Source organism: Miniopterus schreibersii, assembly GCF_964146895.1.
Source record: "Miniopterus schreibersii genome assembly, chromosome: 12".
In the NCBI taxonomy this organism is placed as follows: Eukaryota; Metazoa; Chordata; class Mammalia; order Chiroptera; family Miniopteridae; genus Miniopterus; species Miniopterus schreibersii.
This window is the reverse complement of record NC_138112.1, coordinates 71760128-71773406: the sequence shown is the minus strand read 5'-3', so window position 1 is coordinate 71773406 and position 13279 is coordinate 71760128. Positions and strand designations below refer to the sequence as shown.

The window sequence follows — 13279 nt, the reverse complement described above, 5'->3', positions numbered from 1 at the left end:
GACTCTCCCTTGTCATTGATGTTTCTATCTCTCTCTCTCCCTCTCCCTTCCTCTCTCTGAAATCAATATATAATTTTAAAAAATATTTAAAAATAAAAAGAATGTCTAGGATACACTTTAAGAAAAGTGTGTTTCCACAAACCAAGGCAGGCCCAAAGGAAGTCAGGTGGGTGTGCGAAAGCATCAGCAGAAGACTCAAAAGACATAAAACCTTTAGTGCAGAGAAATGAATGTGTAATAGTGGAATTATGAATGGAGAAAAGACGTCTTCGGGACTAGACTAGAGGTCCCTAACATCCCGCTAAGGGAGAGGCCCACCAGGGAGGCACTAAGCCTGGAAATAAGGGGGGGCTGGAAACTGCATGGTTTGGGGCAAAGAACATAAGGTTAGGAGCCGGGCCCCAGGTTCGAGAGCCAGTTCTGCCCCTGTTAGGCCCTGTGGGTCAGTTTCCCTGCTTCAGTCCTGAGCCTCAGTTCCTTTCTTTCCATCTGTAACGGGATCAATTCCTGGACCACCTACTCATGGTGGGGTTAGGGGGCTCACACGGGGTGGGGTGGGGTTTGCTTCCAAGCTGACAAGTCCCCTCAAAAATGTTTGTCACTCATTTGTTTTTATGTATCGCAATGTTGGGATTAGACCTCAGGTTCCTCAAAGTTGAGGACCCCCACCCCCAATGCTGGGGGCTGTGAGGAAGGGCTGCCAGGAGGGGCTGTCCCCACCCCTCCAGTGCCGAGGGCCCAGCTCTGTGGCCACCACAGTGAGCCGAGCCCCAAAGCCACCTTGGGACACCTGCCCACGCCCTCAAGGCCTCAGCTGGAAACTGCAAGAATCATGTCCCCTCCCTGGGACCATGACTACAGTGGCCCTACCCCTGTCACCTGGCGGTGTCTCCACCTGCAGGGAGACCCTTCCCCCCAGATCTCCTTCTGGCTCCCAACAGGCAGGAGGAAGGGTGGGAGCTGAAGTCCCCTGTGACCGTGAGCACAGCCGTCTGTGCCCCGGGGCTGGAGGCGAGGGGTGGTAACTCCCTCAGCCCTCTCCCACCACTTCCCGAGAAAGGAAGTACCGTCATCTCCATTTTACAGATGGGAAAACTGAGGTCCAGCAGGGGAAGCCCCATGCCCGAGGCTGCTCAGCCAGGAAGCGGCCAAGGGGCTCTGAGCCCGCGTGGGGGGCTCCGAGTCGGCGTCTTCACCGGCCCGTGACCTACCCTCTCCCGGGCTTGGTCTGGAAGCTGCCTCCATTCTCCCTCACTAGTTTCTCAAAAGGACAGTAATGAGGATGGGACACAGATGTCGCCGAGGGACGGACCACACCGGCTCCGCGGGAGGAACCCGAGCCAGCCGGCCAGCCGGGCGCACGGCGGGGCCCCGACGGCAGCGGGAACGCCGCCGGCAGACCTCCCAGGGCTCCAAGGTCCGCGGCCCTCGCGGTGCTGCCAGAGCCGGGGTCAGGTTCAACCTCGGGGCAGCGCGGGCCCCGCCACCCCCGGCACACACGGCCGGAGAGCAGTGTGTGGCCTCGGCAGCGGCCCACGGACATGAATAATGTCCCGCAGGCTTTGAGGCCCGACTGGAAAAATGCTGATGGGCTTCAGTTGAGAGGAAACATGTTGTCCGTTTGATGGGAATCCTGGACGCTGACCCCACTGCTGTGGGAGGGGGAGACGGAGATGGGGGGGGAAGGGGCACTTTCCTTCAGAAGGAAGGCGGGGCTCCTGCTTCAAGGACCCTTTTTCTTCCAGTCATTTCCTATCATAGGTGCCGTCCTGGGGGCCTCTTAGGCCCCTCATGTGTGGAATCTTTAAGGGTTGTCCTCTGGGTCAAGGTGCCAAAGGGTCCCCCAGGGTCTCCCTCTTCCAGGCATCTGGGGGGGCAGTTTTTGAATTGGGGTTCTCTGAGCACACAGTGTCTGGGTGGGGGGGAGGGTGGGGAACCCGTGGTCACAATCTGTGGGCCAACCTTCATCTGTCCCATACGTGGGGGTTATGACAGAGTGTCCCCGAGTCTCCAGCTGCCGGCACGGGTCTTAGACCCCCACCCTCCCACCCACGGGCTCTCTGCTCAGCGCACCAGTGCTGGGGGGCTGCCTCTGGCGCCCATGGTGGATGCGGAGCGTGGACACCAAGCCCCTTCCCTGAGGATGCTCTGCCAGCACGGGGGGAGAAGGCCTGGCACGCACGCTCCTCACGCTTCAACTGTCACCCAGGGGCGGCAGCCTCCCCACGCCCCAGGACCTGGTCAGAAACTCGGTCCTGGGCCCACCCTGCTGCATCAGAGCCCGCATTCTGACAGGCCACACGGGGGTCCTGTGCACATCCTGGCCCTGATGCCAAGGCTGGACCCCGCCCCTCAGGCCACCTGCCTTGCTCTGCCCCCAGCCATGACCACACCTCCCTGCCCAGGGCCAGTACCCCTGTGTGAGCCACCCTGCTCCTGGGGCCACTACTCCAGTGCAGCCTCAGCTGCTGTGCTGGTGAGTGGTGGTGAGTGGCGTCTCCAGAAAGAGACGCCCGTGTCCTAACCCCTGTACCTGAATGGGACCTTATTTGGAAAGAGGGTCTTTGCAGCTATACCCAGGTTAAGATAAAGTCATACCGGATGGTGGTGGGCCCTCAATCCAACAACCAGTGACCCTGTAAGAAGAGGCCCTGTGAAGACAGAGGCAGAGACTGACATGTCTCAGCCACAGCCAAGGGATGCCTGGAGCCCCAGGAGCTGGAAGAGGGAGGAAGGAGCCTCCCCTAGACCCTCAGGAGAGAGCGAGGCCCTGCCAGCGCCTCGATCACAGACTCCTGGCCTCATGAACTGGGAGAGAATACATTTGCGTTGTCTTAAGCCCCCAGCTTGGGGTCATTTGTTACGGCCGCCCCAGGAGACTAACCATTATGTGTCCCTAAAACCATCCCCCTCTGTGCCCTGAGCAGGCTGGTCTTCCACACGCCATCACGGGGTGTCTTCCCCACAGCAGACCCCCCGAGTCAGGGAGGAGGAAAAGCACTAGGGGCCCTGTCTGCGTGGGGCTCACGGCCCACCCTGCTCAGGAGCAGCACGGTGTAGCACCCGGGGGCCTCGGGGAACAAAGGCAGGTCACGTCGGCGCTGCTGGCGACCTCCACGGGGCCACGGGAGACTGGGCGAAACAGACAGTGCAGGAGGAGTGGCCATCGCACTCAGGTGGCCTTGTTTATTTGTCCTGTTTCCCCACCCCATCCCCAGCCTTTAAAACAGGGCCTCTCGATATTAGCCCGCAGAGGACATTTAGCAAAGTCTGGGGACATTCTGGGTTGCATGTGAGAGGGGCCAGAGATGCTGCTACATATGAGCTGCCAGCAGCTGAGGGTAGAAACCTGCTCAACGCAACAGTCCCTGCTCTCTGGGTGTCAGTGAGTGTTTGAGGACCCAATGGATTCCATGGACTTCTCTCCCCAGGAAGGTGCACCTAAGCCCCCAATTTTTTTTTCAGATTGGGTAAGATTGCGTAGCTGGGCTCTCTCGGAGGCTATCCTGTTCCCCAAACTACAAAGCCTCTCAGTCCTTGTAATCGGAGCGCACCCCGGGGACTGATTCATTAAGGGCGTCCCTCCCTTGAAGTAAACTCGCCAGCGGCTGTCTGCTAATCGCGCTGGCAGGGCCCGCACACACCTCAGAGGCTGCGTGAGCCCGAGCGGCCTTCAGACAGATTCTGGTCCCGCCTGTGTCGGAGACAGCAGGTGGGAGATCAGGCGAAGGCCTTTCCCAGCCACCTCGGGCCTGATGGCCTCCGGTGAGAGCTCTGGATTACAGGGGTCCTTATAAAACGCGTTCATTGTGGAGAGACTCCACCGGGAGATGGTCCGCACTCGACCTCAGTCGCTTTGAAAACTCGAACCGTCTAGTCTATACCACCATAGTGTTTTCATTTAGAAATGCTCCAGTCAGCTCTGGCAGGTTTGGCTCAGCGGTTAGAATGTCCGCCCAAGGACCACAGGGTCACGAGTTTGATTCCCGGTCAAGGCCATGTACCTCGGTTGCTGGTTCTCCATCCCCGGTAGGAGTGTGTGCGAGAGACAACCAGCCAATGTGTCTCTCTCATGTTGACATTTCTCTCTCCCTCCCACTCTCTCTAGAAATCAACGGAAAAAAGTATCCTCAGGTGAGGATTGAGAAAAGAAAAATAAAGGCCCAATCAGTGGCTGAAAAGCCTCTTTTAGTCACAGAGCCAAATTATAAATGACATTTGTGGGCCCTTTATTGGGGAAACCAGGCCTTTTCTTTGTGACAGTAACCAATGTCTTTATGTTTGCTTTTCACAAAGTTTTTAAAAACACCTGGCTCTTTCCTCTTTTCCTTCATGGGCACTGCGGCTCCCACTCCCCAGGAACCACAATCTCTGATATATTATATCCGTCAGTAAGAACTTGCCACGGGCCAGGCTCGGAGTTAATCACTTTGCACCTGACTCACGATTACCCAGTGATATAAACACCATGGTTATCTCCACTTGACACACAGGGAAACTGAGGCCTAAGCAGTGGAACACGTCTTGCAAAGGACGGGTAGAGGGTCTGGGATCCGGCCAGGGTCAGTGTGAATCACCAGACCTTGCGGGCCCTGTCAAGTCTGAGACTTCATAGTTGTAGTGAGGACAGATTGGCGGCCGCAAGAAATCCCTCGGTGGACAGACAAGCCCGCACCGCGCACCACGCTGAGCCCAAGCTCGAGGCTCTGCACTCCTGGCTCCCGTGAGAGCCTCTCCTGCCTCTGACGGAGCCGTCTGCTCCTCCAGTGAGAACGTGACATGTTGAAGTTGGCTCTGCATAGTGGCAGCATTGTTTCCACAAAGAGCCGCGGGGCTGGCCGGACGGAACAACACAGAAAGTCAGCAGGAAACCTGCTCTCTGTCGAGTGGCCCCAGCGCAGGTCTCAGACAACTCGGGAGGGCCAGCGCACACCTGTCCTGCAGCTGCTGCCCGGTGTCAGGGACAGAGGGCTCTGCAACCCTGTCGGGACCAAATCTTTGCTGCCTCATCATCAAAGCATTTTAAGGCCCCTCGCATGCCCTTGCAACTCCAACATCCCTGCAGCGGAAGCCACCCACACCTGGCAGGCAGCCCGGCCTCTAAAGGTGAACATAGCCCGGAGAGATGCTCCACGCTGAACACACAGGCCCTCGACCGGCCGGGATAGAAGGAGGTCCCCTGTGCATTTTTACTGCTTTTAGGGGATGTCCCCCGGGCTTGTCATGAAACATTGACCCCTAAAAGCATTGTTATTGCTGGACGCAAAGCATTCGTTATTGATTATGCTTCTCACCGATGAAATAGCAAGTTGACATCAGCTTTCATCTGACACACTCACAGGTGACCAGTAGCTTCCTAAGTTAACCTGCTCTGTTCTTAACGAGCTGTACAGACTTTTCCTGATTCTCTGTTAACCCTCACGGTGACAGCTCTGAGGGCTAGGGGCCTATCTCCAGTTTCAGGAAAGGCAGGGCCCGTGCACAGAGAGGTTAAGGGGTTGACGGGGGAGCACCAGCAAGCCCAGAGCTGCTAAGGCCCCTCTCTGCATCGCTGTGCCTCTCGCCACCAGGCAGCCCGGCCTGCTTGCCAGGTGGGCTCACCTTTTGCTCTCCCCCAAATCTTCCCCTTAGGAAGGTTCTCAGGATTTGCCAGGGAGCAGGGGCTCCAGAAAAGTGTCAGAGTCACAAGATTTCAGAGCACCAGGCCCCCAGGCATCAGTCAGGATGGCCTCCCGATTGGGAGAAACTGAGCCTCCAAGCAGGGCCAAGGCCGACCCCCAGGAAGACACCCAGGAGAGCTCCATCCTCTGTCCCTTGCCTGGGACACATCTTCCCAGGGAAGGCACTGACCAGAGCAGGAAAAAAGGCGTCCACCCTAAAGGTCATCGCTCGAAGGTCAGCCCTGCCCCAGAGCAGATGTGGCCTGGAGGGGGGTAGCTTGGGGCTCCCCAAAGCCATCCGGCAGCAATTTCTACCCAACCTTAACAAACAAGAGTGGCGGCCCCATCCACCTTCCCTGAGAACAGGTTTAAAGCTCAGAGGACACGCCCGGAACTTCTTACTAAGGACCAAGGCACGGCCCCGCCCGAAGGCCCCGCCCACGCCACGCCCACCTCCACCACCTCCAGCCGCTCCCCCCCCCGCCCATGCCTAGCCCCGCCCAGTCAGCACGCCCCGCCCACACCGAGCCCCGCCCAGTCAGCACGCCCCGCCCACACCGAGCCCCGCCCAGTCAGCACGCCCCGCCCACACCGAGCCCCGCCCAGTCAGCACGCCCCGCCCACACCGAGCCCCGCCCACACACCACGCCCAGCTGACACGCCACGCCCACACTGAGCCCCGCCCACACACCACGCCCAGCTGCCACGCCACGCCCACACTGAGCCCCGCCCACACACCACGCCCAGTCGACGCGCCCCGCCCACCTGCACCACGCCCAGACGTCACGCCCCGCCCACCTGCGCCCCGCCCACCGCGCCCACCCCTCGCCCACCCCGCGTACCTCCTCGTCGCGCTCCAGCTCCAGCCCGGCCTCCAGCAGGTTCCCCTCGTACTCCTCCCTGCGGAACCGCTTGTCGTCCTCGTGGAAGTCCAGCGGGGGCTCCGGGCCGCCCGCGCCCTCGGGGCTGCCCTTCCCGGGCAGGGGCCGGTCCTGGCGGCCGCGGGCGCCCAGCGCGGCGTCGTTCTGCAGCACCCTCCTGGCCAGGGTCCTGCTGCCCGAGGGCCTCTTGTGGTGGTAGACCAGCACGTAGTCCACCTTGCGCTTGCCGTCGCGGAAGTACAGCCCGTACTTGCACCTGGCGTCGGGGTCCACGGACAGCGAGTTCAGCAGCTGCGGGGGGAGAGGGGGGAGACCCACTCGCGCGCGGCCCTCCGAGGGAGCACGTGGCAAAGCGAACCACGTCATTCTCTCGGCCCCCAGTCAGTCACTCAACAGACAGCCAGCGTGGGCAGGGGCTGGGTCAGCCGCCTTCAGGCCACGGACCCTCGAGGAGACACTCGCTGCTAAGGACACATTAAGCCCCCAGGCAGGCCACCTGCCCTCGGAAGGCCTCCTGGTTCCAGGACCCAGAGCCGGGTGGCCCAGGGGACCAGATGGTTTGCAAAGGCAACCGGGGTCGCCCCCCAGGAGTGCCCCTCACGCAGGGTCGCAGGGTCGCAGGCAGAGCAGAGGCCCAGCCGGTGAGGGTTCCCGAGGTCACAGCCCTGAATCCCGCCTGCACACCCAGGGCGCTGCACCCCTCCACAGTCACTGGGACTTGTCTGTACTCAGGGCGCTCCGTGGAGGGGCAGTGGCCGAGCCCCAGGCCCCGCAGGCTCAAGGTCTGGCCTTGGACCCTCTCCACCTACGAGGCCTCGGGGGAGGCTCTCTACCCGCTCTGGGTCTCAGTGTCCATCTCTGTAAAATGGGAGGGTAGTATCAGCTGTCCACTGGCGGCCAAGGGGGTTATCTGAGCTACGGAACCGCCTGTGCCGGGCAGACTCTCCATCTAATTCCTGGGGCAGGCGCCTGGGGGCCATCCCGTCACCCTGCCCTTGATCTCGGTGCCAGCGGCAGAGGCTCCTTCTCCTCAGTATCTCAGGAATGTCAGAGAAGTGCAGAGTCACCGTGCGCTGGCGGCTAATCACGGTTTCTCTTCTTGCTGCGGAGTGGACGGAAGAGCCAGACCCGAAGGCTGCCCGGGGAAACCGCCGACCGGCGCTCAGGGAATGAACCACCGCTGGGCAGGGCGAGAACGCGGGCCGTGGTCAGGCCACGGTGGACAGGCGACCTCGGGGCGGGCAGGGCGTGAGCGCACACTGCCTGCTGCCAGCATCCTGGGCGCTCCAGACTCTGCGTCTGCACAGGTGCTCATCCCTGGTTTCCAGATGGGCACTGCCATCTTCAGAGCTGAGCTGGACTTGGCTGTTCATTCCCGTGTCCTGCCCCCACCACCTTCCCCAGCTTCCTGTCCCCCGGCCCCCCAACCCGGGGCCTACGCTGGAGCCAGGACATGTTCATCCCCTTGCGAGCGCTGTGCTCCCTAGCTGCATGCCCCCCCATACTTCCAGGCATGGGACAAATCCCCTGTCCTCCGTGATCTGGGGGTCCCTGACCACCCCTGCCTGTGCAGGTCTCGTGTACTGGGACTGCCTTGGAACCTTCCACTCAGGAGCTCTTAACTCACAGGGGCCTCTAAGCAGGGTGGCAGGATCCCTGAGGCCAGGGCCGGCAACTGCCCCCAAATCACCTCCATCCAGAACCTGCTATGCACACGGTGCGCTCGGCACCTGGTGTGGGCCCATCAATGCCCCTGGCTGGCTGGAATAATCACTACCACTGAACAAAGTGGGCAAACAGACCCTCAGAGAATGGGGGAGAAATTCAGAGGGACCCATCGAGCCAGAGAGCCGGGAAATAAACCTAGGGACAGCCCCAAACTCCCACCAACTCAAGACAGGAAGAGGTGCCAGGACGCTGGAGGACTCTGTCCACTGAGGCTGGATGGAGGACCCACAGGCCTGATGGTCTGGGGAGCACAGAAACATCCCCAAACATCTCGTCCCACCTGGGGAGTGGCAGCCCAGAGCCTGACCCCGTGGGCGCCCTCCTGCCTGAGTTCAGAGACCAGCTCTACCGCTACGGCCCAGGCCACAGCCTAATCTCTCTGTCCCCTGGATCCTTCCGAGGGAGTAACAAGACCTCCTTCGTCTGATATGACTTCCCTTAAAGGGCCGTTCGTTGCAAGGATTAAACGCGTTAATATACGTAAAGCGTTTACAACAGGTCCTCGCAGACGGTGAACCCGCAACAGAAGTTCGCTTTAAATGGGAAGTGGGACACAGAACAAAGACAGAGCTCGGGTAGGACAGGGAAAAACAATCTCGTGGTCACGGCGGACCACAAGTGGAAGATGGTGGTGCCGCCAAATCTAGATTTTAAAAAGTCATGAAAGGGAGCCGGATGCGCTGCCAGGACATGCAGGAGGCAGCACCAAGCATTGGTGTGAGTCCCAGATCCTGACCCCAGGCCTGGCCCTGTCACTGATTTGTAACCCTGGGCAGTTGCTCTGTCTTCATCTTGGCTTAACTTTATAAAGTGGGGACAATCCTACCCGAGTAAGGGTGAAGCGTCCTTCCTCCTACACTCGTGGGCGGGGAGGCCCCCGGGGTCTGGGGAGCAATTCTGAGCTGGGCTTAGAGGGGAGCTGGGGAGGCGGCCACACTGTGACGACCACAGAAGCTGCCGTGGTGGCCGTGTGACTCTACGGGCCCTTCCATGGAGCAGACTGAACTTGCAGCGGAAAGATGTGGGTGGACTGTGCGCATAACCTCCCACTTCAGAGGCTGGGGGAGGCTTCAGGGTGTTCTTTCCTGTCCCTAAGGAGAAGGCAGGTGGCTGTGGGGTAACGTGGTTGAATGGGTGGTTGTAGAATGAATGACAGAGGCTTGCGTTTTGTGCACCGTTACTGGTGGGGACCCCCAGGTGAAGGATACAGAAGCTGAGACCCAACGGGGCCAGCAACTTAAACACGACACCCCCTAGCGCTGAGCCTCAGCTGTCTCATCGGTGAGACTGGGACTAACCATCTCCACGTGGGTCGCACGATTCTTGTGAAGACAAGGTACGATTGATGGGAGATCTGAAAGTATTTTGAAGATCAATCCCCAGAATATTTGGGGGGAAGTGCTCCCGGAAGGAGCTTCCCCAACGAAGACAGAAAAATGATGGAAGAGAAATGGCTCCCTGAGGTTCCAGGGGGAGATGTCCAGGGACAAAGGCCCTGTCCCAAGCACCACAAACAGTGAGAGGAAAGGCCAACTCTGGGCCACAGCTGCCTCTTCAAACTCCCTCCCCAAACCCGGGGAAAAGAGCAGAAGAGGGGCCTGGAGCCCTTTGTCCACACCTGGGATACTCCTGGGACCCGATGCATTCATTTATTTGGCTTCTGACCTGGAGTTGGGGCTCCAGGAGCTGAATGACACATTCGTGTGAAACAGCCAGAGTCTCAAGGACCAAAGTCTCCATGACCATTCCACTCCTACACTCCCTTTTTTTTTTCTTTTCTGAAAATGGAGAAAATGAAACCAGTGGCCTGCCACATTTCTTTTGGTTCTGAATTTCAGATCCAAGGGGGGAGCCTCACTCTGAAACGTCATTATAATCCAAAAATTTTAAAAATTAAATCACTAGTACTATGTGTCAATTTCTGATGATGGGGCAAATTCTGTAATCTATAAGCAGATCACCTCCAACTGCAGATAAGCAGGGAAGAGCTCTTATCTCCCGGGCAGGCAGACGGATTCCAGCGTCAGGTGCCTCTCTGGGGTGTCTGGGCTTGTTGGGCCCACAGATGGGGCCACCGACAGCCGCCAGTGTGAAGGAGGAAAGAGGGAACCCTCGGAGAGGATCACAGAGAGCACTTTATGAAATAAACAGCGCCCAGCGTGGCCTCTCGCTTTTGAGTCACTTTACACCTCTCTGTAAAAGCAATGTAGTGCCTTTTAGCCTTGAATTTGGGGATGAGAGAGAGGCAAGGCACAGAGTCACGGGCAGGACAGGCAGCCCGCACGGGCCAAGCTTATTCTGCCCGCCGATTTAAATTCCATCCACACCGCATGCGTGGGAATCAGATAGGCACTTTCTGAAAAGCAGCCCACGCCCTCCGGCCTCTGCTTGCACAGAGCCTCTGTCACTGGGTGACTCAGGAGAGCAACTAAGCAACAATTAGTGGCCTCGGCTGTGCCAGGGATGCCCTGGGAGGTTCTCCGGTCACCCTGCCTGCCCTGCACAGACGGGCCCCAGCTCCCAGAGCTGCTGCTTCCGGCCGGTCCCGGGCCACCTCTCCTGCAGTCGGTGCCCGGTTCACAGCCCTCAAGCCCACCGTACCGGGAACGTGCCCACGGCAAGAGCTGTGTGCAAACTAAGAGTCAGCAGTCTCTCTGGGCTTGTTGCAGGTTTCCAGACTCGGAAGACCTTGAGGGAAGGGCCAGGCTGCCTGTCTGCAGACTTTGGGACCCTCACTAGGGTTTGGGGGAGACAGTTTCTGGATCCAGATAAGCAAGGGGGCGGGTCCCTGAATTAAGACTCCAGAGCCAGGGGCCACTGGGTTAAGGGCTACATTTCTTGTTTCAAGTCAAGTTGGGTCTACCCCTGGAATGCCCATTTCTCTCCCTGTCCTGAATGCCACCACTAGCTCACGCCTCCTACCTGGTGTCCTACGTGCCCACCTCTGGGCCTTTGCATATTCTAGCTCTTATCTGACATCCCCACCCCCCAGTACAGCTATAACCAGCTCTGTCTCCAGAATGCCCGTTCCTCAGGAGGCCACCTTCCTAGCTCTTCCCAGCTCTCTCCTCCGAGCCCCCAGGGTGACTGGGAACAGATCACCAGTCCCCGCTTGGCCTCTGTTTCCTCATCTGTAGTAACAGCACCCGCCCCCTACAGTTGTGAGAGTTAAATGAACTGATAGGCAGCATCTGGCGCAGTGCTATGAAGTGTCCCTTGCCACTGTCCTGGGTAACGCTCCATCACTGCTCCTTAAGCCCAGATGGGCGGGGCTTCCCTGTCTCCATCCTCATGGGGCCGCCCAGGACCCAGCACACAGCAGGCACACCGAGTTTCCAAAGCTCTCAAGGCCCATGGTTTTTATCACAGGCAGACCCTTCCCCACACTGTCTGCACCTCTGCCCAAGCCCAGCTACAGAGGAGCCTGGAGGTGACTGCAAGGAGCCCCGGCTGTGACCCAGGGGCTGCAAGGCCTTCCAGTCCCTGCCCTGCAGGGGCACCACATGGCAGGCACCTCCCTAGATGCCGGCGTCCAGCCCTGAGGCTACAGGCAGGCCAGGGCGATCCCAGGCTTGGTCAGGGCAAAGCTACCTGGCTGGGGCACTGGCATCCCCTGGGGAGGGGCCTTGGCCCTGGGGGGAGGGGAGTCTGTTGGGTGCAGATGGAGCAGCCCCAGGGTTCCCCTAGCTAAGGGCACCCATCTCAGACCTTCCCTCTTTGGGCAAACTTTGTTCAAACGTTAAGCCAAATCCCTCAGGGGCGAATTTTGCCCTTCACGGATCCCTTGACTGCTGGGTCTGGACCTGAGAAGGGGGGGGGGGGTGCAGCAGGGACCCCACAGAGGTCCCCAACCACGTGGCCGGCTCAGCGCTGGCCCACGCGGCCGGGCTGCCACCGAATCGGGTGCGGGTGCTGCGTGGGAACAGGGACCCGCGTGGGAAGAAGTCCCGCAGACCGGAGCCCGCCTGCTGCCCGGGGCGCTGGGAGTTCCCGTTCCCGGCAGCGCGCCCTGGGGACTCGGCGCGCCCGGGGCGGGCGAGGGACACGCCAGCGGCTCCAACGCCAGGGGGACGCAGCTGTCGCCGGAGAGTGGCGGTGCCGCGGGGCCTGGAGGCTGCCACCCTGCTCCAGCGGGGCAGCTACCCCCGCCCCACCCCACCCCACCCGCCCCACCCCCACCCGGGCTGCCCCGACCGGCACCAGCAGGGAGGGAATGTGCCCCCGGGGCCGCCCCGGCCGCGCTCTCCGGCTTGGGCCCCGGGCCCTGGGGTGAAGCGACTGCGAGCCTGGGCTGGAGCGAGGGGCGCCGCGCCCCGGACCCGCGTCCCCTGTGCACGGGTGGGCGCCACGAGCGCCCCCTCCCCGGGCGCGGCGCAGGTGCGCGCGCCCCCCCCCCCCCCCCCCCCGCCGCACTCACCGTGCCCTCGGCGGGCAGGTAGCCGATGTCCTCGATGGCGCAGATGTTGATGATGTGGACGCTGCGGTCCTCGGCCGGGAGCGTGGAGTACCTCTCGTTGACCCGCATCGCGGCTGCCTGCGCGCCCGCACCGCCGGGCGCGCCCTCCGGGTCCGCGGCCCCGGCGGCCTCTGCAAGCGGACACGCAGCGTTCGCGGGGCGCAGGGCCGGCCCCCGCGCCGCCCCGGCCCGCGCCCTGGCCCGCGCCCCCCGCCCCCCGCGCGCGCGGCTCCCTTTCCCCAAAGAGCGGCGTGAGCGCGCGGCCCGCTCGGCCCGGGCGGCGGCCGCGGTCAGACTTTCCGTAGAAATTTAAACACAGGAAGAAAGTATTGCTTCCTGCGGGCCCCCTCCGAGGGCTATTTTTATCCGGGGAAAGCGCCCCTCGGGGGGTGGCCGAGGCGTCCTAACTTGGGAGGAAACTCCGGGCGGCCCCCACCTTAAAGAAAAGTCTCCAAAAGCCGCGCTCGGGCGCCCGTCGCCGCGCTGGGGAGAGAGCTTCTGAGCGCGAGGTCAGGAATGCGCTCCTGCCTCTCCCCTCCGCCCGCCGGCGCCCG

General features: G+C 60.8%; 1 protein-coding gene across 2 annotated transcripts in view; it reads right to left on the bottom strand.

Moving 5' to 3' along the window:
• The window catches only part of ANO1 (anoctamin 1), a 119618-nt gene that overhangs the window by 56271 nt on the left and 50068 nt on the right, over positions 1–13279 (bottom strand). For both annotated transcript variants that reach the window (XM_081154003.1, XM_081154004.1), the window contains exons 2-3: positions 12687–12856; positions 6503–6832 (exon numbers count right to left, since the gene is read on the bottom strand). In XM_081154003.1, the coding sequence (XP_081010129.1) occupies positions 6503–6832; positions 12687–12856 (500 nt within the window). The remainder of the gene's footprint in view (positions 1–6502; positions 6833–12686; positions 12857–13279) is intronic.